The sequence below is a fragment of the Tamandua tetradactyla genome, chromosome 4 (genome assembly GCF_023851605.1).
Source record: "Tamandua tetradactyla isolate mTamTet1 chromosome 4, mTamTet1.pri, whole genome shotgun sequence".
NCBI classification, from domain to species: domain Eukaryota; kingdom Metazoa; phylum Chordata; class Mammalia; order Pilosa; family Myrmecophagidae; genus Tamandua; species Tamandua tetradactyla.
In genome coordinates, this window is record NC_135330.1 from 34,684,174 (window position 1) to 34,709,742 (window position 25,569).

General features: G+C 34.1%; 1 protein-coding gene across 2 annotated transcripts in view; it reads left to right on the top strand.

The window, feature by feature from the left end:
* Positions 1-25,569, top strand: part of CEP350 (centrosomal protein 350) — a 266,687-nt gene that overhangs the window by 111,668 nt on the left and 129,450 nt on the right. For both annotated transcript variants that reach the window (XM_077157158.1, XM_077157159.1), the window contains 3 exons: positions 167-317; positions 2,051-2,223; positions 6,276-6,462. In XM_077157158.1, coding sequence (XP_077013273.1) covers positions 167-317; positions 2,051-2,223; positions 6,276-6,462 — 511 coding nt within the window. The remainder of the gene's footprint in view (positions 1-166; positions 318-2,050; positions 2,224-6,275; positions 6,463-25,569) is intronic.

Below are 25,569 nucleotides of genomic sequence, written 5' to 3' on the forward strand. Positions count from 1 at the left end.
AGTTAAATATGTTTTGTTATAGATAAAGGGAAATTGAAAAGAAGCACATATAATACAAGCCAACAAAAACATCTCCAAGTCCAAGTTGTCAATCCTAATGTCATGGAATGCTTTGCTTATGATTTTTTTTTATTTTTAACCACATTTCAATTATTACTTTTGACAGGATTTGAAGATAGATTGGAAAGCGCAGCGTCAACATCACGACCTTTGAATACCATCACAACCCCTCTAAGCAGTGTTTCATATGAAGATGACTTTGACTCCTCTCCAGGGAGTGGGACTTTGACAGAAAAAAAATCAGCTCTTGAACCTGAGTAAGATTATGTTGATTAATATGGAATAAAATCTGAAGAGTGAAAAAATGTACAAAGAAGAATTGTAGTCTGAACATTAGTCAGATTTTACCTGTTTAAAAATATATGCAGAGGGCCACAGTGGTTCAGCAGGCAGAGTTCTCGCCTGCCATGCCGGACACCTGGGTTCTCTTCTCAGTGCTTCCATGCTAAAAAAAAAAAAAAGATATATGCAAAGTCTGTATGGTGGTTAAAAGAGCATGAGCTCTGGAACCAGACTGTCTGGGTTTGAATACTGGCTCTCATGATCATTAGTTTTTGTCTTTGAGCATGCTACTGAACCTCTCTGTACCTTAGTTTCTTCTGTGAAATGGGGGAATAATAGTACTGCCTCAAAAGTTCCTACGAGTATTAAATGAAATACAGAATGCTTAGAACAGGGAGGTTGCTGTTAAAATTAATTCAGTCATTTTGTGGATCCCCACCAGGATGCATAGTATTGGGAAACTAATGAATGGTGTACTAATGGAAGAAGATTAAGAAATGGTTTTCTGTGATATCACTGAGGAAGATTAGATTCTTGACCTCATGTTGCAAAGAGCTCAGTAGAGCTTTGAAAAAATAAATTTAAAAATATATAATTATAATGCTGATAATGGTAAACATTTATTTATTATTTTTTAAAAATATTTTTGTTGAGAAACGTCCACACATGTATAGTCTAATCATATCATACAATCAGTGGCTCCCAGTATCATCACAAAGCCTTGCATTCCTCACCATTATTATCCCTAGAACATCTGTACCACTCCGGAAAAAGAAACAAAAAGAGAAAAAAAGAATGCATACATCCCACATCACTTAATCCTCCATCTCATTTGACCCACAGTGTTTCAATCCACCCAATTTATTGAGCACTTAATGTGTAAGGTACTAAGGAGACTGTGGGTTGTGTATTAACTCATTCTCATGACACGTTGCTGTGGTATTTTTGTTACATTCCTATTTTAGGGAAGAAACTGAAGCATAGTGGTTGTTACTTTTTCGAAGTCACATAGTAAGTAGGTGGATCAGACTTTGCAGGAAAAAATTTCCTCTCTAAATTTTGTTGTTATGTATATAAATCTATAATTACCCAAATTCAATATCATTTTTCTCCCACAATACGAATTGTAATCTACATAAAATTATTGAATGATCTTACAAAAATTAGTTGAATCTCTTTGTATACTTATGTAAATATAAGTTTTAAAATTATAGCAGAAAAATTGTAATGAATTTTGAACTCCAAAGAAAAAATTAAAATTTTAAATAAAAATTTTTATGGATTTTATGGTGACATTTAAGAAATTATTCATTTTATTTCCAGGTTGAAGTAGAGCATATTAAATTATTATTCTCTATAAAATTATAAGGGAAAATATGTATAATATATGAGATTATAATTTAGATAGAAATTGAGGCTATATTTTCCAGTATCCAACACTGTGTTTTCTTCTCTTACGTATCTGAAATATCAATTTTTATTCGTTTCACTTCAGTAAATAACACACCTGAGGTTTTTCTCAGTAGAAAATTGAACCATAGGAACAATCCAATCTCGGTGGTAGTAAAAAAATAAAAAAGAAAAGAGGAAATTATCTTTGATTATAGTTATATTCTTCTAATGACTATATTTTAAAATATTTATAGTTTTAGCTGTGCTCCAAGACTTTATTTCTTCCTTTAACCACCATTACTTTTTTCTTTACCAGTATTGGTGGTAGCAATGTAGGCATTCAGGAGGAGCATTCTAGCAGAAAGTCTGCCTTTGATTTTCCCTCTGTGGATGTTACCTCCCAGCATTCACCGGGAGCCCAGTCTGCTGCATCTTCTCATTCATCTACTTCTTCTAAAGGAAAGAAAGGAAAAAAGGAAAAGATAGAATGTAAGTGGAATACCACATGGAGAACCTTTTCTTTTACCAGTGATTTTTGTCGTTGTGATCTAAATCTGTGGTTTATGTCTTTTAAGAATTTAGGTAGATTTCTTTATGACATAATTCAATTAGCTATCACATTTATTTATCACTATAATATTACCTTTTAGGATATAGCATTATATATCTTTTTCTTAATACAAAAGTAATATCTTTGCAGTGAGAAAAGTAAGAATTACAGATAAACAATTGTAAAAAAATACAAATAATTCCGGGTTTCTTTGCTCATAGTTAACCACTACAAACATTTTTGATAACTATTTTTCCAGTATACACATATAAACACATACACACACACATACTCCATCTTTTTTTAAAAATAGAAATGTAAATCATATTATTTTACAACTGCTTTTTTTATTTTCTTTTTTAAATTTTCTCTTTATCTTCCTTATGCTGTTTTTTTACTTAGTAGTGTGTTTAATATATCTAGTACTCCTCTGAGTGACATAGAATATAATACTCAAATTTCCTCATCTATAAAATAGAAATAATCATGCATGCCTCATATGGTACTTCTGAAGTTTAAATGAAATTAATGGAGATAATGTGTACATTCCAGTACTTAGCCACTGTCCCTCAGTAAGTTTTTTTGAATGATTGAGATACTCTTCAATTTCCTCTGTTCTACTCCTAGCTGTAATTTGCTCTGTTGTGAGCCCTATGGTGAGAAGGTAACAGTGATTAGCCAAGTATCCTCCCAGACTCACAAGATGGCCTCTAGCTAAAGAATCATTTTGTTTCCAAAGTTGTTTTATTTAATTGTAAAAACAAATCCTGCTTAAGATTGTATATACTGTTTTTTTTTAAATAGAATAAACACCTTCCACCTGAAAATAACCAATGGTAACATTTTTAGAAAGAATCTTTGCAGTCTATTTTTAGGCATATTCAGATATGAATTTTTGTATGCAAGGGATCACGTTTCATATGCTGTTTTGTTCTGACAATTCATTATCTTTCTATATCAATAAATAGGATCTACATGTACATTTTTTTTAATTACTGCCTTATGTTCTAATGTTTGGATATAACTTATTTTAGGCCGTTTCTTTTTGTTAGCCATTTAAGGTTGTTTTCTTTTTTTTTTTTGAACCACTATAAAACTGCTGACCTGAATATCCTTTAAAATATGTCTTCATGCGTTAATCTGGTTCTTTTGTCTTGAGAAAAATTCCTGGAAGGGAGATAGTGATGCAAAAAATATTCCATGTTTAAATTTTGATGCATTTTGCCAAATAGCCCTTTAGAAAGCTGGTGGGAGTTTATACTTCTAATATGAAAGTGCTGTAAGAAATTATTTCTTCATCATTAACCTAGTGTAACTGTCTTAAGATTGAAAGTGTTCTTAAAATCTTATAAACTTTAGAGATCATTTTACCAGCACTTACCAAAGTCCATCTTCTCTTGTGAAATACTGTTTCATAGGTGTTCTGAGGAAAAATGGGCTCCATGGTCCCATAAATTTTGAAAATAAAATTAAGCAGAATTCTTTCCTACAGGGTGTGTGAACATTTTTAAATGTGCTAATATCTTACTTTAGGATGGGAATGAGGCTATTGTATAAACATTTCCTAAATTTAATTTGACCTCAGAATCCTTTCTTAGTCAGATTCTTATGAGTTTAGAATTTAGCAAAACAGTTTGGAGAATGCTGATCTTGCTCAACTCTTATTTTATAACTGTTATGCTTTGTTATGTTAGTATCTTACCTAAAGTCATCAGTCAGTTATTGGCAAAGCTGGGATTCTGGCTTGTACTCTCTAATCTAGTCAACTTTCTGATACGATATGTTGCACAATTTAAAAATATCATGATATGTTGAATATATGAATATAAGCAGTTTGATTCAACATAGGTTTTATAAAAATTCTAATCTGAAATATAAGATGAAATATAGATAACATTTTGTGGCTTTCAGTTTCCCTAATCTGTTCTCCTAATGCCTAATAAAAAACGCCCATATATTTTACTTTCCCCAGCATTTTCTTTTACTAGGTTTCTCCTGTACTCTCAAGTTCTAAAATCAGTGTTATTTTTGTTGTACATGCTCCATCTAGTGGTGAAAAATAGTGTCTACATGCTCTGAGCAAAATCTATACAACAGAAGCCTCCTTACTCAATGAGGTTTGAGAATAGTTGGTAGGTTAAAGTGGGAATCATATGAAAAAAAATTCGTTTAACTTTAAAATATATAAATGTGTTATCATTTGGTGATCTTTTAATGTAGGGACAAAACATTTACTTTGTGTATGAGGCCCTTGGTCTTTCTTGCATAGACTATTGCATTGTTTACAATTTCCAGATGTTTGAAGTGAATAACAGTTTTTAAATTGTGTATGTATTTTCAAAGAATGATATTAAGTGAATAAAGTGTTCTCATTATAAAAGCAATGCATCTTAATTGTAGAAAAACTACAGATAACCAGTATTAACATCTTACTTTTCTAGTGTAGGGATCATAAATAGGTTTTAGAGTCCTTTCTGATTGATTAGTAATTTCTTAGATTATTCTGTGGGTTTTCCCTTGTATTGTGATAATGTAATCAATATCTTCTTTTTTTTTTTTTTTTTTACATGAGCAGGCACCGGGAATCGAACCCGGGTCCTCGGGCATGGCAGGCAAGCGTTCTTACCTGCTGAGCCACCGTGGCCCGCCCGTAATCAATATCTTGTATCTAATTCATGGTATACATCTCTAAGTAGGTTCCAAGGATGAATTACTGTAAGCGTGGTGATAGAATTGAGTCAAAGGGAATGCAGAATTATTTTATATGTATTTCAAGTTGTCTTCCAGAAAGGACATATCAGTTTGTACTCTCATAAAAACAGTGTAGGAATATCCTTTACTCTGTATGTTGTCAACATTAGGTATTATTTCCTTAAAAATATTTGCTAATCTAATACTAGAAAATGGTAGCTCATTGATATGATTTTCTTTTTTTTTTATTCCTAGTTAGGTTTAATTTTTTTTGCTTACTTATGGCTTTGTTTTCCTTTTTTAAAGAAAATTTTTAAAAATTGCTTATTACTCTCACTGTGTCATAATATAGCATAATTGTTGTATTCACCTTTTCATGTTCTTTTGTCTTTAATCCATATATCTATGTTTGTATTAAAAATTTAGCTGCCATGAAAATGTACATGGAATTCTGTATCCTGCCTCTTTTTTTTTTAATATAAACATTTTCCTCTGCTGCTATTTAAACATAAAGTCAAGGAAATGGTGCAGTAGACTTGGATTTATGTCCTGTTATTGCTATTGATTGTGTATCCTTGGGCAAGTTATTTAGCCTGATAGATCCTCAGTTATCTCATTGGTAAATTGGGGATATGGTATCCACTTCGTGAGATTTTTAAGAGCAACAAAATACATGTACATTTTAAACTCAAAATGCTATTTAAACGTTCCGGTTACTGTTGTATATGTAATTTAGACATATGGAAATTCAGGTTAAAATTTTTTAATATAAAAGTTAACATTGAACAATATGCATACCTTTTGTTTAAATAATCTCAAATTATACCCAAGGAAGTAAGCTCATATTACATCAGAGAATATTAACATTTTTATGAATTCTACAGAGTTCCATCAATAGTTTTCAGAAAGATTTTGTTTTTCTCTTTGCAGCTGTTGAGTATACGATTTTTCTCCCAGTCCTGGATTTTAGCCTTGAAAACTTCTTTTTGGTTACTTTTTCATAGGAACAATAGTACTTCATTCTTGTTTTTAATATATTTGTCTTTTTTTTAAAGCGGTAAGAGCAATTTTTTAATAGCAAGTGGCATATATTAATAGAAGATATTACACCTTCCTTAAATGGAAGCAAAACAGTGGGCTGTTTTATGCTAGATATTAAAAAACAAAATTTTAAATATAAGGCAATTTGGAAATATTCTGGTCTATAATTTTTATTATTTTAGTAAAAATCTACTAATCAGTTTGTTTCTCAGTGGCTTCTGATACTGGGAATCGACTTTATAAGAAGTTTACTTTACAGGGTTGGATCCAGTCACCAGAAATGTTCAGAACTCTCTTCCTGATGAGGAAAAAGCACAATCTGGCTCAGAACATGGCTCTCATCAAGCAAAGAAATCTGGGATTAGTAGTAAACTTTCTCTGAAAGATTATGAGCAGACTCTTGATACTGATAGCACTTTGGAGGATCTTTCTGGTCATTCTGTGAGGTAAAGTAATGTACATTTTATATTATAAATAATATATATTTAAAGTTGGTATATCATTGCTGTTCTAAAAATCTACTTCTTCAGCTTGGCAGTCTCCTTAACTTTGCATGTCCAAGTTCCCACAAAATTCTGTAATTTCTTAATAAGTTTTTAATTTTGTTCATAATTCTAGACTTTATATTTTAGAATATTGCCATCTTTCACTTAAACTGTTATAACCTCTCCCTCAGGAATTCTCTGCTTCTAACGCAACCCATGTTTCTGTCCTGCAAACTATTGCCACAGTTGTTTTCTTGGCTCAATCCTTTGTCCATGTTGCTCCCTTCCTTAGGGTGCTTCAGGCATTCAGTTACCCCCATAGATCAACATTGGGTACCTATTTTATATGTTTTCACTGGACTACTACAAACTGTCTCATTTTCTTTGTTTACTTTTTTCTTCCATTCTTTCAGTATGCAATTCCATGCAATTACTTTGCATGATTTTGGTCTCTGTTTATTACCTTCTTGGAAGTATTCTCTCCAGCTCAACTTATTAGATCATTCACAGCAGATTTTGAAATCTCACTGATGACTGCTATCTTCCTAAACTAATAGGAAGCAGAGTTTTAACTTTTATGCGGTAATTTTAGGGCTGGATTTTTTTCTTTCCTTTTTATGTCTTTTTTTTGTATGCTGTATGGTGGGAGTCACATTTCATTCTTTTTCTGTGTGAGTTTCCCGTTATTGCAGCACCATTTGTTGAATTTGTTGTTGTTGTTGTTTGCTTGTTTGTTTGTTTTTTTTGGTGGGGGGGAAGTGCATGGGCCAGGAATTGAACCTTGGTTTCCTGCGTGGCAGGCAAGGATTCTACCATTTAACTACCCTTGCACACCCCCCCCTTTTTATATCTTGTTCCTTCTAAATTATCTTCAGTTATTGCTTCATGTACAGTTCATATATACATGTGACTTTTCATCTGCTGAGAGAACGGGATTTATTTATTTATTTTTAAATAACTTTGTGCTTTTTCTAGTACATTGTCATATGCAGATGAGCATTTTTAATGCTTTCATGTTGTAAATCATATTGCATCATTAACACCATAATTATTATATTTAAAATTATGTTTTAATTTCTTTATTAGTAATTTTGGAATTCAGAAAACTTTGTCTTTCCTTAAGAGATAATCTTATAATTTAATTGGCAAATAGGGCAAAGTTAAGCATTTCTAAAAAGAATCCATAGCCAATAAGTTTGATAAATGCCTTATGCCATATTTTTGGGATCTGCGCTGCTCCCCTATGGATATTCACAGTAGATAAAACGTGCCAAGGCTTTGATAAGGCCTTCTCCAGTTTTGTTTTTAGAGAAGTTATAGACTTACAGAAAAATCATGCATAAAATGCATTTCCCATATGCCATGCTATTTTTAAAAAGTTTTGGTTTTGTTTTTTTTTTTTTTTGCATGGGCAGGCACCAGGAATTGAACCTGGGTCTCTTGCATGGCAGGCGAGAACTCTGCCTGCTGAGCCACTGTGGCCTGCCCTAAAAAAATAATTTTATTGACAAATCTTCACATATCTGCCCATCCATGCTGTACAGTCACACAGTATCATCACAATAGTTGTGTATTCATCACCATGATCATTTTTAGAACATAAGCATCACTCCAGAAAAAGAAATAAAAAGTAAGCACTTATATATCCCATCCCCCTTACCCCTCCAACTTATTGAACACTAGTATTTCCATCTAACCAATTTATTTTACTCCTTATCCCCCCTATTATGTATTTATTTTTATTCATATTTGTTTACTCATCTGTCCATACCCTATAACAGGAGCATCAGATACGAGGTTTTCACAATCACACAAATTGTAAAAGTTATATCTTTATATAATTGTCTTCAAGAATCAAGGGTACTGGAAAATAGCTCAACAGTTTCAGGTACTTTCCTCCAGCCATTCCAAACTACCATAAACTAAATAGGGATATCTATATAATGCATAAGAATAACCTCCAGGATAGCCTCTTGACTCTGTTTGGAATCTCTTAGACACCAAAACTTTGTCTCATTTCTCTCTTCCCCATTTTGGTCAAGAAACCATTCTCAATCCCTTGATGCCAGGTCCTGGCTCATCCCAGGAGTCATGTCCCACGTTGCCAGAGAGATTTCTACCTCTGGGAGTCATGTCCCATGTAGGGGGTAGGGCAGTGAGTTCTCCTGTCAAGTTGGCTTAGAGAGAGAAGCCACATATGAGCTACAAAAGAGGTTCTCTGGGGGTGACTCCTAGGCCTAATTTTAGGAAGGCTTAGCCTATGCTTTGTAAGAATAAGTTTCATAGGGGCGAACCCCAAGATCAAGGGCTCACCCTATTGATTTGTCTGTCCCTCCTGCTTGTGAGAATATCAGAATTTCTCCAAATGGGGAAGTTGAATATTTCCTCCTTTTCTCCCAGTCCCCTAAGGGAACTTTGCAAATACTCCTTTATTCACTGTCCAAATTACTCTGAGATATATCGGACATCACACTAATCCTAGACAGACTAACAAAATCTCACGCCCTATTCAAGATTCCATGTAATTATGGTGTTCAACTTAAACTGACCATACAAGTTAAATTAGGAAATGTACTACCCAAAATATGAATTTTGCACCAAATAAACATCTTTCCCTTTGGTCTCACAGAGAAGTTGAAGTTTTAAAATATGGATGATATCATCCTTTACCCTATTTTCTCATTTACCATGTCCTATCCAGATCAGCTTCATTCATATCTCTACTCAAGATTTGATCATTTTTTCAACTTTTTAAACAGTTCCTGTATGGGGTATTGCTGACTTTCATAGCTTCAAAGCTCAAACTCTGAGTTTCACATGTCACATAAATACCCAAATTTTCTGGGAATGACCAGGTTATATACAAATAGCTCAGTATCTCAGAATTTAGAAATAACAGAACTCCTGAATATATGTGACTGTTGTAAGAGCTTACTGTCTAGGATCCTTTGCAGTATGCCCCAACCTGATAAACCATGTTTTCTGCTTCAGTTCACTGAGCTTTTATTTTATAGTTAGTCCATATGATTGAGGCATTTATATTTGTCTTTTTGTTTCTGACATTCCATTCAACATACAGTCCTTAAGATTCACTCACCTGGTTGCAGTTGCATACCTCACAACTTCATTCCTCTTTGAGGTCCCTCAGTAGTCCATTGTATGTATACATATGGTTCTTCTTTCCATTCCTCAGTTTTTGTGCTCTTAGGCTACCTCCATCCATTGTGAAATGGGAACCCTGCTGACATAGACAGGAGTGTAAAAATATCCATTCCTCTCCCTACTCTCAGTTCCTCCAGTTATATACTGAGCAACAGGGTTTCAGGATCATATGGCAACCTCACCCCTAGCTTCCTGTGAAACAACCACAGTGCCCTCCAAGAGGCTGCACCTCTCAGTTACCGTACCTACGGTACATCTCTTTCTCCGCATTTTCTCTAGCACTTGTTTCTCTCTGTTGATTAATTTTTTAATTTATTTTTTATTGTGAAATAGAACATATATACAAAAAAGCAATAACTTTCCAAGTACATTGTAATAAGTAGTTATAGAACAGATTTTAAAGTTTGGGGTGGGTTACAGTTCCACAATTTTTTGTTTTTTTCTTCTAGCTGCTCCAAGACACTGGAGACCAACAGAAATATCAATATAATGATTCATCAGTCATACCCATTTGTTAAATCCTATCTTCTATGGTATACTCCTCCTCTTTTTTTTCTTTTTTATGAAGAATGACATATATACAGAAAAGTAGTACATTTCAATATATTGCAAGAATTAGTTGTAGAACAGATTTCAGAGTTTGGTATGGGTTACAATTCCACAATATTAGTTTTTACTTTTAGTGGCTCTAAAGTACTGGAGACTAAAAGAAATATTAATATAATAATTTAGCACTTATACTCATTTGTTAAACCCAATCTTCTCTGTACAACTCCACCATCACCTTTGATCTTTCTCCCACTCTTTTTTTTTTTATCAGAACAGCAATTTATTACAAGAATTAGTAGATAAGGCAGAAATTTTTCTGACGAAGATACATACATGGCTAGAAAAATGACAGGATGTGCAACATCATTAGCAATTAGAAAAATACAAATCAAAACCACCATGAGTCATCACTTCACACCTATAAGGATGGCTATTACTAAGAAAAAAATAACAAGTGTTGGAAAGGGTTCCAAAGACATTGGAATTCTAGTGCACTGTTGGTGGTAATGTCAAATAGTGCAGCCACTGTGAGAAGTACTATGATGATCCTTCAAAAATTAAATATAAAACTACCCTTTGACTCAACAACTGCACTTCTAGGTATATACACAAAGAGAATGTAAACAAAGCTGCAAATAGATTATTTTACACCAGTGTTTATAGAAGCCCATTAACAACAGTGAAAAGCTGGAATCAATGCCAATGCCCATCAACAAATGAAGAATAAACAAAAAGTGGTACCTGCCACAATTGAATGTATTCAGCTATAAGAGAAAATGAATTATGAGAAATGCTGAAACATAATGTTCAGTGAAACAAACAAGGAATATAAGAATGAACATTGAATGATATCACTTATAAGAAATGTCTAGAAAATTTGCAGAGATAGAAAACAGATAAGAGGTTACCAGGGGTAATGGGGATGAGACATGGGATAAAAAAGAAGTACCTGTTTATAGAAGTAAACATAAAAAAATCAAATAAAAGAAATTGTTTCATCAACAAATCATGATGGAACATACATATACAAAATAATGAGGTTGGAGCTCTACCTCATAACATATAGAAAAATTTAATTCGAAATGGGCCAAAGGCCTTAATGTAAAAAAAAACTCACTGTAAAGCATAAAGTCTTTATGATCTCAGATTAAGAACAAACAAACAAGCAAACAAAAAACTTATATGAGGTAAATTTTATCCTGAAGTGTCCTGAAAATATTTCTGTAGCTAATATGGTTTTGTAGACGAAGTTTCTCTACATCTCCCATGATGCAGAATAGACTAAAAATATAGTCTATTTTATAGTCATATAAATATAGTCATATAAATATATATGACTATAAATATAGTCATAATAACAACCAAATAAGATTCTTTTGGTGACTGAAACCAGGACCTATGGAATAATAATTGCATTATATTCTTTGTTGCTGTGTCACATATTCAGGTATTTCTCAGGTGTTCACATTAAAGATGAATTAACTTAAAAAATACTTAGTGGATTATTATAAAGAAAAATTCAAACATTTCGTATAGGAATATTTGGAGATATCATGCTATCTCATGGCAAAATTCGTATTGCAAACATTATAATTCTTTAAAATTATTAATAGAATTATCTTTATAAATATATTTATCTTGATATAATCTGATATAATTTTAATTCTAAGCAGGATAAGGATTTTGGAGTTAACGGATCAGATGAATAGCTACAATCAGAAGAATTATGTGTAGTAGTATATAGTAATATTACAATTCACAATTTAAGTTACTTATATTTGAAAATAGCTAAAGGAGGACAATTACTTGATAAATGCTGCAGAGAAATTTGAGACAAAAATAAACAGTGTTTCTCAAGTCAAAACATAAAAATCCAGTACTTTATTCATTATTCTAAAAACAAATACAATGTGAAATTTGCCATTTTAACCATTTACATTTTAAAAATCAGTTGCATTAATTACATTTGTAATGTAGTACTGTCAACACCATGTCCACTACCAAAACTTTTTCATCAATCAAACCAGAAACTTTCTACCCATTAACTAATATATTTGCCATTATTCGCCCTTCCAGCTCTAGAAACCACTAACCTATTTTACTTTTATGAATTTTCTTATTTTACATATCTTAAATAAGTGTAGTCATGTAATGTTTTTCTTCTCTGCCTGGCTTCTTTCACTCAACATAGTTTTATATTATTCCACCATAAAAATTAATGAAATTCTAATAAATTCTATAGCATGCAAACCTTGAAAAGTCAAGAAAAGTAAGTAAAGATAAACATTTATAATAAGGAGACCATATGCATAATATTATCTGAAACTTTCCATCATAAAAGTAAAGCAAAATGGTGCATGGGTGGTTCAGTGGTAGAATGCTTGCCCTTCATGCAGGTTTCTCCCACTCTTAAAGGGTATTTGGGCTATGCCCATTTTACCTTTTTCATGTTGCAAGATAATATGGGATGGAAGTAGAACTAGTTGATGTTCTGGAGAGGCTGGCCCCTCTGCATTTCAGGAATTATGCCCTAGATATTGTTTAGGATTGGCAGGAATCGTTTTGATTGGGGTTTAGCGAGTTATGATAGGTAGTAATGCCTAACTGAAGCTTGTGTAAGAGTGACCTCTAGAGTAGCCTCTCAACTGTATTTGGCCATCTCTCAGCCACTAATACTTTATTTGTTATACTTCTTTTCCCCCTTTTGGTCAGGATGATGTTGTTGATCCCTTGGTGCCAGGGCCAGGCTTGTCCCTGGGAGTCATCTCCCATGCAGCCAGGAGACTTTTACCCATGGATGTCATGTCCCACATAGGGGGGAGGGCAGTGATTTCACTTGCAGAGTTGAGCTTAGAGAGAGAAAGGTCACGTCTGAGCAACAAAAGAGGCCCTCCGGAGGTGACTCTTAGGTATACCTAGGTAGACTAAGCTTCTCTGCTATATACATAAGCTTCATAAGAGCAAGCCTCAAGATCAAGGGCTTGGTCTATTGATTTGGATGTCCCTAATGTTTGACACAGTATCAGGGGATTCCCTGATGCTTAAGTTTAATAGTTCTGTGTTTTTTCTCCCATTCCTCAAGGGACTTTGCCAATACTTTTTGATTATCTGCTTACTATACTCTGGGATGTATCGAGGCAGTACATTATGCTATACAGGATTAAAGGCTCTCATTCAGCATGTATTTGGATCATTTAAACGATCTATTCTCTGTTCATTTTTAGACAATTTTATTCACACATCATACAATGCAACTTAAGTGTATAGATACACAGTCACCATAATCTATATGTAGACATTTCCTTTTCTTCCACAAAAAATCCATACTCCTCCTCCATGCTTCCCTCCCCTTGACATTTAGTTTTGGCATAATGCCTTTGTTACTTTCAGTGCAAGCATATTAGTAATGTTACTGTTGACTATAGACCCTAGCTTACATTAGTTGTGCTTTTTCCTGTACACCATCCGTTTTCAACACCCTGCAACGTTGGCATTCATTTGTTCTCCCTCATGCAAAAACTATTTTTATTTGTACATTTAATTACCCTCATTGTCCACTCTAGGCATTCCTAAATTATACTGTCTGAGTCTTTATCCTCTATCTTTCCTTCTGGTTGTATATGTGCCTCCAGCCCTTCTCCCACAGTGATACTCACATTCACCTTCATTCATTGTACTTATATTATTGTCCTACCATCAGGTGGTATTGTACTGTCCATTTTTGAATCTTTACAGTCAATCCTGTTGCACCTTCTGTACTCCTTTAGTACCAAATTCCCAATCTCTACCCTCTATCTCATGATAACCTGCGTCCTTAACTTAAATTCTCAAAGTTCTCTCATTAATGTTAGTTTGTTTTAGTGAAACCATACAGTTATTTGTCTTTATATTTCTGGCTAATTTCACTCAGCATAATGTCCTGAAGGTTTATCCAGGTTGTTACATGCTTCATGAATTTATTCTGTCTTACAGCTGCATTATATTCTACCGTATACACACACACACACCACAGCTTGTTTAACCATTCATCCATTGATAGACATTTGGGCTGCTTCCATCTCTTGGCAATTCCAAATAATGCTGCTATATACATTGGTGTGCAAATGTCTGTTTGTGTCCTTGCCCTCAGGCCCTCCAAATATGTATCTAGTAATGGTATTGCTGGATCATATGGCAATTCTATACTTAGCTTCCTGAGGAACTGCCAAACTGCCTTCCAGAGCAGATGTACCACTTTACATTCCCACCAACGGTGGATATGTGTGCCTCTTTCTCCACATTCTCTCCAGCACTTGTCATTTTCTGTTTTTTTTTTTTTTTTATAATGGCCATTCTGGTGAGTGTCAGATGGTTTTGATTTGCATTTCCCTAATAGTCAGTGAAGTTGAGCATCTTTTCATGTGTCTTTTAGCCATTTGTATTTCCTCTTCTGAGAAGTGTCTGTTCATGTCTGTTGCCCATTTTTAATTGGGTTTGTCTATTTGTTACTGAGTTGAAGAATCTTTATGTATTTTGGATTCTAAACCCTTATCTGATGTGTGGTTTCCAAATATTGTCTCCCATTGTGTAGGCTGCCTTTTGGGTTTCTTGACAAAGGTCTTTGATGGACGAAAATGTTTAATTTTGAGGAGTTCCCGTTAATTTCTTTTTTCAATGCTTGTGCTTTGGATGAAGGTCTAGGAAACTGCTTCCTGTTAAGAGATTGATAAGATATTTCCCTACTCTATCTTCTAAAAGTTTTATGGTCTTAGCTCTAATATTTACGTCTTTGATCCATTTTGAGTTCATTTTTGTATGGGTTATGAGATATGGATCCTCTTTCATTCTTTTGCATATGGATATACAATTCTCCAAGCACTGTTTATTGAAGAGTCTGCTCTGTCCCATGTGTGTTGGCTTGACTGCCTTAACAAAGATCAGTTGTCCATAGATAAGAAGGTTTATTTCTGAACATTCTATTCAATTCTGTTGTTCAGTATATGTATCTTTTTTGCCAGTCCAATGCTGTTTTGATTACTGTAGCTTTGTAATATACTTTAAAGTCAGGTAGTGTGCGATCTCCCACTACCTTTTTCCTTCTCAAGATATTTTTAGCTATTTGGGGCACCCTCCCCTTCCAAATAAATTTGGTTATTGCTTTTTCTATTTCTGCAAACTAAGTTTTTGGGATTTTAATTGGTACTGCATTTAATCTATAAATCAATTTGGGTAGAATTGACATCTTAACTATATTTTGTCTTTAAATCCATGAATGCAGTATGCCCTTCCATTTATTAGGTCTTCCATGATTTCTTTTAGCAATGTTTTGTGGTTTTCTGTGCATAGGTCTTTTGTATCCTTAGTTAAATTTATTCCTAAATATTTGACTCTTTTGGTTGCTATTGTAAGTGGAATATTTTTCTTGTTTTCCTCCTTAGATTGCTCATTACTGGTGTATAGAAACATTACTGATTTTGGGGTCTTGATCTTGTACCCTGCCACTTTGCTATACACATTTATTAGCTTAGGTAGCTTTGCTGAAGGTTTTTCATGTTTTTTGACATATAGTATATCATCTGCAAACAGTGAGAGTTTTACTTCTTCCTTTCCAACTTGGATGCCTTTTATTCCTTGTCGGCTTGAACTTCCAGTGCAATGTTGAATAATAGTGGTGACAGTGGGCATCCTTGTCTAGTTCCTGAACTTGGAGGGAACGCTTTCAGTCTTCCCCCATTGAGGATGATGTTAGCTCTGTGTGTGTTTTTCATATATTCCCCTTATCAGGTTGAGGAAGTTCCTTTCTATTCCTATCCTTTGAAGTGTTTTCACCAAGAGAAGATGTTGAATTTTGTTAAATGCCTTTTCTGCATCAATCGAGATGATCATGTGGATGTGGTTTTTCTGCTTTGGCTTGTTGATATGGTATATTACATTAATTGATTTTCTTGTATTGAACCATACGTACACACCTGGAATAAATCCCACTTGGGATTTATTTATTATATACTTGGTCATTGTGTATAATTCTTTTAATGTGCTTCTGGATTATATTTGTAAGTATTTTGTTGAGGATTTTTGCATCTATATTCATTAGAGAGATTGGTCTGTAATTTTCTTTTCTTGTAGTATCTGTGTCAGGATTTGGTATTAGGGTGATGTTGGCTTCATAGAATGAAATAGGTAGTTTTCCCTCCTCTTCAATTTTTTTTGAGAGTTTGAGCAGAATTGGTACTAATTCTTTCTTGAATGCTTGGTAGAATTCATATGTGAAGGTATCTGTTCCTAGAAGACTTTTCTTTTTGGGGAGCTTCTTGATGACTGATTCAGTCTTTTTATTTGTGATTGGTTTGTTGAAGTCGTCTGTTTCTCTTGAGTCAAGGTTGATTGTTCATGCCTGGCTAGGAAGCTGTTCATTTCCCTTACATTGTAGCATATAGTTGCTCATAATATCCTCTCATTACCTCCTTTATTTCTGCTAAGTTAGTGCTTAAAATCTCCTCTTCCATTTCTGATTTTATTTATTTGCATCTTCTCTCTCTCTTTTTTTTGTCAACCCAGCTAAGGGTTCATCGATTTTATTGATTTTCTCAAAGAACCAACTTCTTGTTTTCTTGATTGTTTTCACGTTCCCAATTTCGTTTATTTCTGCTCTAATCTTTGTTATTTCTTTCCTTTTGTTTGCTTTGGGATTAGTTTGTTGTTCTTTCTCTAGTTCTTCCAACCATGCTATTACTAACACCTTGCATTAGTGTGCTATATTTTTTACAATTTATGAAAGAATATTTTTATACTTGTAGTGTTAACTATGGTCCATCATTTACAACAGGGTTCACTGTTTGTATTGTACAATAAAATGTTTTTTGTTTTATTTTTTCAGTTTTATTCTAGTAATACATATTCAATTTTAAATTTCCCCTTGAATCCACATGTATATATATAATTCAGTACTATTAATTGCACTCACATGTTATGCTACCATCACCACCATCCATTACCAAATCTTTTCTATTATCCCTTGGCTCCCTATTCCTTATACTCTTACGCCATGCCCTGGTAACCTAAATTCTAGATTCTGACTCTATGACTTTGCTCATTCTAATCATTTCATATCAGTGAGATCATACAATATTTGTCCTTTTGTATCTACCTTATTTCACTCAACATAATGTCTTCAAGGTTCATCCATGTTGTTTCACGCATCAGGACTTCATTCCTTCTTACAGCTGAATAACAATCTATTATATGTATATACCATATTTTGTTTGTCCATTCAGCAGTTGGTGGACACTTGGATTGCTTCCATATTTTGGCAGTTGTGATTAATGTGGCTATGAACATTGGTGTAGAAATAAATGTCTGCATCCCTGCTTTCAGTTCTTCTGGATATATATCTTGTAATGGGATTGCCGGCTCACAGGCAGTTCTATACTTAGCTTCCTGAGGAACTGCTGTACTGTCCTCCAAGTGGCTGCACTATTTGATATTCCCACCAATAGTGAATATGTGTTCCTATTTCTCCACATCCTCTCCAATTCTTGTAGATGTCTGCTATCCTAAAAGGTGTGAAATGTTATCTCGTTGTTTCGATAGGTATTTCCTTAATAGCTAGTGAAGTTAAGCATCTTTTCATATACTTTTTAGCCATTTGTATTTCCTCTTTGGAAAATGTCTGTTCAAGTCTTACCCATTTTTAAAGTAGGTTGTTTGTCTTTTCATTGTTGAGTTGTAGGATTTCTTTATATATGCTGGATATCAAGCCCTTTTCAGATATGTGGTTTCCAGATATTTTCAACATTTGATAGGCTTCCTTTTTACCTTCTTGATAAGTCCATTGATGCTGAAAAGTATTGAATTTTCAGAAGGTATCATTTATCTGCTTTTTCTTTTGTTGCTCATGTTTTGGATGTAAAGTCTGAGAAACTGTGACCTACCACAAAAGCTAGAAGATGCTTCCTTACATTTTTTTCTAAAAGTTGTATGGTCCTGGCTTTTTATTTAGGTCTATGATCCATTTTTTTTCTTTTCATGGGCAGTCACCGGGAATTGAACCTGGGTCCTCGGGCATGGCAGGCAAGCACCCTTACCTGCTGAGCCACCGTGGCCCGCCCTCTATGATCCATTTTGAGTTAATTTTTGCATAAAGTATGAGATAGGAGTCCTCTTTCATCCTTTTGGATATGGATATCTAAATTGTTCTTCCAGCATCGTTTATTGAAGAGACTATTCTGTCCCAATTGAGTGGACTTGGCAGCCTTGTCAAAAATCAATTAACCATAAATGTGAGGGTCTATTTGTGAACTCTCAGTTTGATTCTGTTGGTCAATATATCTATCTTTATGCCAGTTCATTGCTGTTTTGACCACTGTAGCTTTGTATTATGCTTTAAAGGCAGGAAGTGTAAGTTTTCTAACTTCATTCTTCTTCTCCAGGATGTTTTGGCTATTTGGGGCCCCTTACCCTTCCAAATAAATTTCATGATTGGCTTTTCCATTTTTGCAATGTAGGTTGTTGGGATTTTTGTTGGGATTGTGTTGAATCTGTGAATCAATATCTTAATGATATTAAATCTTCCACTCCATGAACACTGAATGTCCTTCCATTTACTTAGGTTTTCTTTGGTTTCTTTTAGCAATGTTTTGTAGTTTTCTGTATACAAGTTGTTTATATGCTTGGTAAATTTATTCCTAGATATTCTTTTAGCTGCTATTGTAAATGGAATTTTTTACTTCATTTCCTCCTCAAGTTATTCATTACTAATATATAGAAACATTACTGATTTTTGTATATTGATTGTATATTCTGCCAGTTTGCTAAACTCATTTATCACTTCTGGTAGCTTCATATAGATTTTTGCTAATCTCATTTATTATCACTGGTAACTTCGTTTAGATTTTTTGCTTCTTTCTGTATATAGGATCTCCTGTTATATACAAAATTAATAAAAGTTTCACTCCTTTCCAATTTGGATGCATTTTGTTTCTTTTTCTTACCTAACTTCTCTAGCTAGATTGCATGATGTTGAATAACAGTGGGTGACCATTGAGTATGATGTTAGTTGTGGGGTTTTCATAAATGCCCTTTATCATGTTAAGGAAGGTTCCTTTGATTCCTGTCTTTTGAATTGTTTTTATCAAGAAAGAATACTGAATTTTTTTCAAGTACTACATCTAAAGAGATGATCATGTGGATTTTCCTCTATAATTTGTTAATGTAGTATGTAACATTAATTGATTTTCTTATTTTGAACCATCCTTATATACCTGAGATTAAAAAAACCACTTAATCATGGTGTTTAATTATTTTGATGTGCTATTCAATTCAATTTGCAAGTGTTTTGTTGAGAATTCTTGCACATATATTCATAAGAGGAATTGGTCTGTAATTTTCTTTTCTTATAGTGTCTTTGGCTTTGATATTAGGGTGATGTTGGCTTTAGAGAATGAGTTAGGTAGTGTTTCTTCCTCTTCATTTTTTTGGTGAGAGTTTGAGCAAGAATGGTATTAATTCTTCTCAGAATGATTGGATTCACCTGTGAAGCCATCTGGTCCTGGGCTTTTCTTTTCTTGGGAAGTTTTTGATAACTGATTCAATTTCTTTACTTGTGATTGGTGTGTTAAGGTCTTCTGTTTCTTCTAGAATTATTTTAGGGTTTCTGTATTTTTCTAGGAACTTGACCATTTCATCTAAGTTGTCTAATTTGTTGCTATACATTTCATAGTATCCTCTTATGATTCTTTTTATGTCCGTGTTATCAGTGGTAATGTCTCCCCTCTCATTTCTGATTTTATTTATTTGCATCTTCCCTGTTTTTGTCTGTCAGTCCATCTAAAGATTTGTCAATTTTGTTGATCTTCTCAATAAACATCTTTTTTAATTCTATTTTTGTTGTTTTCATTTTATTTTTGATCTAATCTTTGTTATTTCTTTTCTTCTGCTTGCTTTGACGACGGTTTGCTCTTCTTTTTATGGTTCTTCCAGGTATACAGTCAGGTCTTTTTTCTTCCTTTTTAATGTAGGTTTTTTATGGGATAGTGTTCTCTCCATCTCATGAGTTTTTATATATTGTGTTCTCATTTTCATTTCTCTTGAGATATTTACCAATTTCTCTTGCAATTTCCTCTTTGACCCAATGATTGTTAAAGAGTGTGTTGTTTAACCTCCATATATTTGTGAATATTCTGGTTCCCTGCATATTATTGAGTTCCTCTTTCATTTCATTATGGTCAAAGAATGTGTTTTGTATGGTTTCAATCTTTTCAAAATTTTTAATTTTGATCTTAATTCCAACCTGATCCATGTACTAGGGTAACATTCCAGAAATCTGTAACCTCCAGATAGGTCCCTGGGCCAGATAAGTCCTGAAACCTAGAGGGGCCAGCCTTTCCAGAACATCAGTTGGTTCTAACTCCCTATCCCACATTAACGACAGTCCCTTACTACGTGAAAAAGTTAGAATGGGCATAACCCAAATACCCCTAAAGAGTGGGGAAAAGATTCAAGGTATTAGTGGAGTTCTACAGAGAAGGTAGGGTTTAACAAATAAGTATAATTGCTGAATCATTATATTGATACTTCTTTTAGTCTCCAGTATCTTAAAGCAGCTAGAAGTAAAAACCCAAATTGTGGGCTTGTAACCCCTACCAAACTCTGAAATCTGTTCTACAACTAATTGTTGTGATGTACTTTGAAATGTATTGCTTTTTTGTATGTATGTTATTTTTCACCAAAAAAGGGAAAAAAAAGTCAATTGTGATGATAAAAAAAATATTCCTTCTAGCCTGCAGTGTTCTGGAGCAGCTAGAAGGAAAAATCCAAGATGATGGAATGGAAACCCATGACAAACTCTTGGGTCTTTTCTGTAGAGTGCTTGAAGAGTGCTTTGAAAATTATTGCTTTAATCTTTCTTTGCTTTGTATATATGTTATATTATACAATGAAAAAAGTTAAAAAAAAAAAAATTCAAGACTTGTTTTGTGTCCCAGCATGTGATTAGTCCTGAAGAATGATCCATGATTTACTTGAGAAGATTTTCTATCCTGCTGTTTGGAGGTGCAGTGTTCTGTACATGTCTATTAGGTGTAGCTCTTTTATCATGTTATTCAAGTTCTCTGTTTCCTTATTGGTCCTCTGTCTAGATGGTTTATCTGTTGATGAGAGTTGGGTATCGAAGTCCCCAACTATTATTGTAGAGAAGTCTTTCTCCCTTCAGTTTTGGCTGTGTTTTGGGGCATCATTGTTAGGTGCATAAATATTTAATTATAATTATTTCTACTTAGTGGATGCCTTTTATTAACATATAATGTCCATCTGTGTCTCTTGTAACATTTAGTCTATTTTGTTCAATATTATTGTAGCTACCCCAGCTCTTCCTATGTTACTGTTTGAGTGGAATATCTTTTTGTAATTCTTCGCTTTCAACCTATTTGTGTCCTTGGGTTTAAGTTGAGTCTCTTATTAACAGCATATAGATGGGTTAATTTTTTTATCCATTCTGCCAAGCTGTGTCTTTTGATTGGGGAGTTTAATCATTAACATTCAGTGTTATTGGTGTAAGGCAACACTTATTTCAACCATTTTACCTTTTGGTTTTTATTTGTCATATCTTATTTTTGGCTCTCTTTTTACCCTTTTACTTACCTTCACTGCTCATCTTTATTTCTATACACTCCTCTAATGTTCTCCTATCTTTTCCTTTCAGCCTGGATTAACTCCCTTGAGTTTTTCTTGTAGGGCAGGACTCTTGGTGACATAATCTGTCAGCTTCTGTTTATCTGTGAATAATAGTTCCTTTGTATTTGACGAATTGCTTTACTCCTTTCAGGATTCTCTCCTTATATTTGGCATTTAACAGTCTGATTACCGTGTGTCTCCTAGTTGGTCTATTAGGATTTGTTCTGTTTGAATAAATTTGTTCTTCTTGAACATTATATTTTGTCCTTCATAATAACATCTGGGACAATTTGGACATTATTTCCTCACATATGCTTTTTGCCCACTTTGCCTTCTCTTTTCAGAACTTCTGGAGCACCTATGATGCATATATTTATGTACTTTGTGCTGTCATTCAAATCCCTGAGACCCTGATCAATTTTTTCCCATTCTTTTCTTTTGCTGTCCTTCTGTCTGTAAGATTTCAATTGTTCTGTCTGGTAGCCGCTGATTTTTTTCTTCTGCCAGTTCAAATTTGCCGATGTATTTTGTAAACTTTTTTTTATTGTGAAATGTATCATATATATACAAAGAAACGAAGGAAAAAACAATAATTTAAAAAGTGTACTTTCACAAGTGCTTGCAGAATAGATTTCAGAATTTGTTCCACTATTTCAGATTTTTTCTTCTTCCTACTCCAAAACACCAGCGGCTAGAAGAAACAACAATATAATGATTCAGCGGTCATCCTCATTTGTTAAATCCTATTTTCTCTGTTATGACTTCTCCTTCTCCTTTGATCCTTCTCCCAATCTTGAAGAATCTTTAGGCAATGCCCATTCTGACTTTTTCATGTTGATAAGGGATGTTGACACTAAAAATAGGTTGATGTAATTTAGTTGATAATCTTAAGAGACTGGTTCCTCTGTGTTTCAGGATTCGTCTGGCCTAGGAACCCTCTGGAAATTATAGGTTCCAGGAAAGCAAACTTAGTGCACAAAACTTTCTAGAGTTTCAGTTCCAACCCTAGGTGTTCTTAAGAGTTAAGAGGAGTGATGTTAGTTGGGATTTAGCAAACCATGGCAATTAGAATGATCTAACTGAAGCTTGGATAAGAGTAGCCTCCAGGATGGCCTCTTGACTCTATTTGATCTCTGTTAGGCATTGGTGCCTTATTTAATTACACTTATTTTTCCCATTTTGGTCAGGAAGGCATGCAGGGCCAGGGCAGACTCACCTCCAGGAGTCACAGCCCATGCTGTCATGGAGAGTTTCACTCCTGCATGTCATGTCCCACATAGTGGGGAAGGTAAAGATTTTACTTGCAGAGTTGGACTTAGAGAGAGGGAGACAGGGGCAGGGGGGTGCAAATCTGAGCAACAAAAGAGGTTTCCTGGAAGCAGCTCTTGAACCTCATTATAGGTAGTCTTAGCTCTCTACTGCAGTAATATGTTTCATAAGGGCAAGCCTCAAAATCAAGGGCTTGGCCTGTTTCTTGGGAGTCCCAGGTGGTTGAGAGGGTATCCAGGGTTTCCCAGATGGGAAAGTTTAATAATTCCTTTTTTTTATTCCTTTGGAACATGAAGAGATTTTACAAGTACTTTTTAATTATCAGCCTACCATAGTCTGAGATGTATCCTGGTATTACATTAAGCTGTACAGAATTACAAGGCCTTGTTCACATTCTGGACTCCAGAAATAGCGTTGTTTAAATGAGCTCTCCAGAAAGATTGATTTAGATTGTGTGTTTCAGAAAATTTAAGTTTTAGACATAATCCACCTCTCTGCATTTGGTCTCATACCATAGGTGAAGGTCTAGAGTACCTACACTATCATCTTTTATCCTGTATTTTGATTTATCGTAGTCCCAGCCAAATTGTCTTTATTTTTATCTCTAATTGAGGCCTGATCTCTTTTTCAGTTCCTTTAACTTTATTGTATATAGCTATGCTAACTTTCAAGGCTGTAGCACTCCATTTCTGGGTCTTAGGTATCACAGAGTTAATCAGAGTTCCAGGGAAATACCAGCTGATACACATATATAATTCAGTGTTGCAGACTCTAGAAATAAACTTACAACTTCAGACTATGTGTGGCTGCTGTAAGGGCTTACAATCTAGGCTCCAATTTCCTTATAAGTATTTTCTGAAAGAGACCTTAGCAATATGCACAACATTTTGTCCCCAGGGTTTATTCAGCTCCTTGCATGCCTCTCAATGTCCTACCTTTCTTAAGCCACACTGTATTCCATCATTAAATGTATCATCGTTCACCATTCTGCTTCTCATTCATTGACTCTTCAGCCACCTCCATCTATTGGGCATCATGGTTAATGTCCAAAATAACTAAACCATGTCTTAGAGTATCCTCGTTTGTTGTACAATCAGTAGCACTCTCAATTTTAGACAATTTTCATTAATCTGTAGAAACAAAGAACCAACAGATATAACGTTACCAAATATCAACTCAAAACTACTTCTTATCACTTGTCCTTCCCTCCCAATGAGTCGCCCCTGGTCTTTAATCCACTTTGAATTAATTTTTGTATAGGGTATAAGGTATGGATCCCCTTTCATTTTTTGGCTGTTGAGATCCAATTCTCCCATCCTGTTTATTGAAATGACTATTCTGTCCCAGTTCAGTGTATTTGGTGGCCTTATTGAAGATCAGTTGTCCATAGATTTGATGGTCTATCTCTGTACTTTCAATTCTATTCCAGTGGTTGATACTTCCAGTCTTTGTGCCAGTTCCATGCTGTTTTGACCACTGTGGCTTTATAGTAAGTTTTAAAGTCAGAAAGTATTAGTCCTCTCATTTCACTCTTCTATTTTAGGATATCTTTATCTATTCAGGGTCTCTTTCCCTTCCAAATAAATTTGATAACCACTTTTTCCAAGTCTTCAAAGTACATTGTTGGGATTTTGATTGGTTTTGCATTGAATCTGTAGATCAATTTGGGTAAAATTGACATCTTAATGACATTCAACCTTTCTGTCCATGAGTGTGGAATGCCTTTCCATATGTTTAGGTCATTTAAAAATGTATTTTGGCAAGTTTTATGGTTTATTCCTAGTTACTTATTATAAGTTAACTTGGCTTATTCCTAGTTACCTGATATTTTGGTCAGGATTTTGAATGGAATTTTTTTCCTTAATTGTCTTCTCAGATGTGTCATTACTTGTGTATAGAAATATTACTGATTTCTGTATATTAATCTTGTATCTCACCACTTTGCAGAATTTGTTTATTAGTTCAAATAGCTTTGTCATAGATTTCTCAGGGTTTTCTAAGTATAAGATCATGATATCTGGAAATAATGAAAGATTTTCTTCTTCCTTTCCTATTTGAATACCTTTTATTTCTTTCTCCTGTCTAATTGCTCCAGCTAGGACTTCTAGTTCAATGCTGAATAATAGTGGTGACAGTGGGCATCCTTGTCGCATTCCTGATCTTAGGGGGAATCCTTTCAACCTTTTACTGTTAAGTATGATGCTGGCTAAGGGTTTTTCATCTATGCCCTTAATGATATTGAGGAAGTTTCCATTGACTCCTACCTTTTGAAATGTTTTTATCAGGAAAGGATGCTGAATTTTGTGCAATGCTTTTTTCAGCATTGATATAATCATGTGATTTTCCTCTTTTGACTTGTCAATGTGCTGTATTGTATTGATTTATTTTCTTATGTTGAACCACCCTTGCATCCCTGAAATAAACCCCACTTGGTTGTGA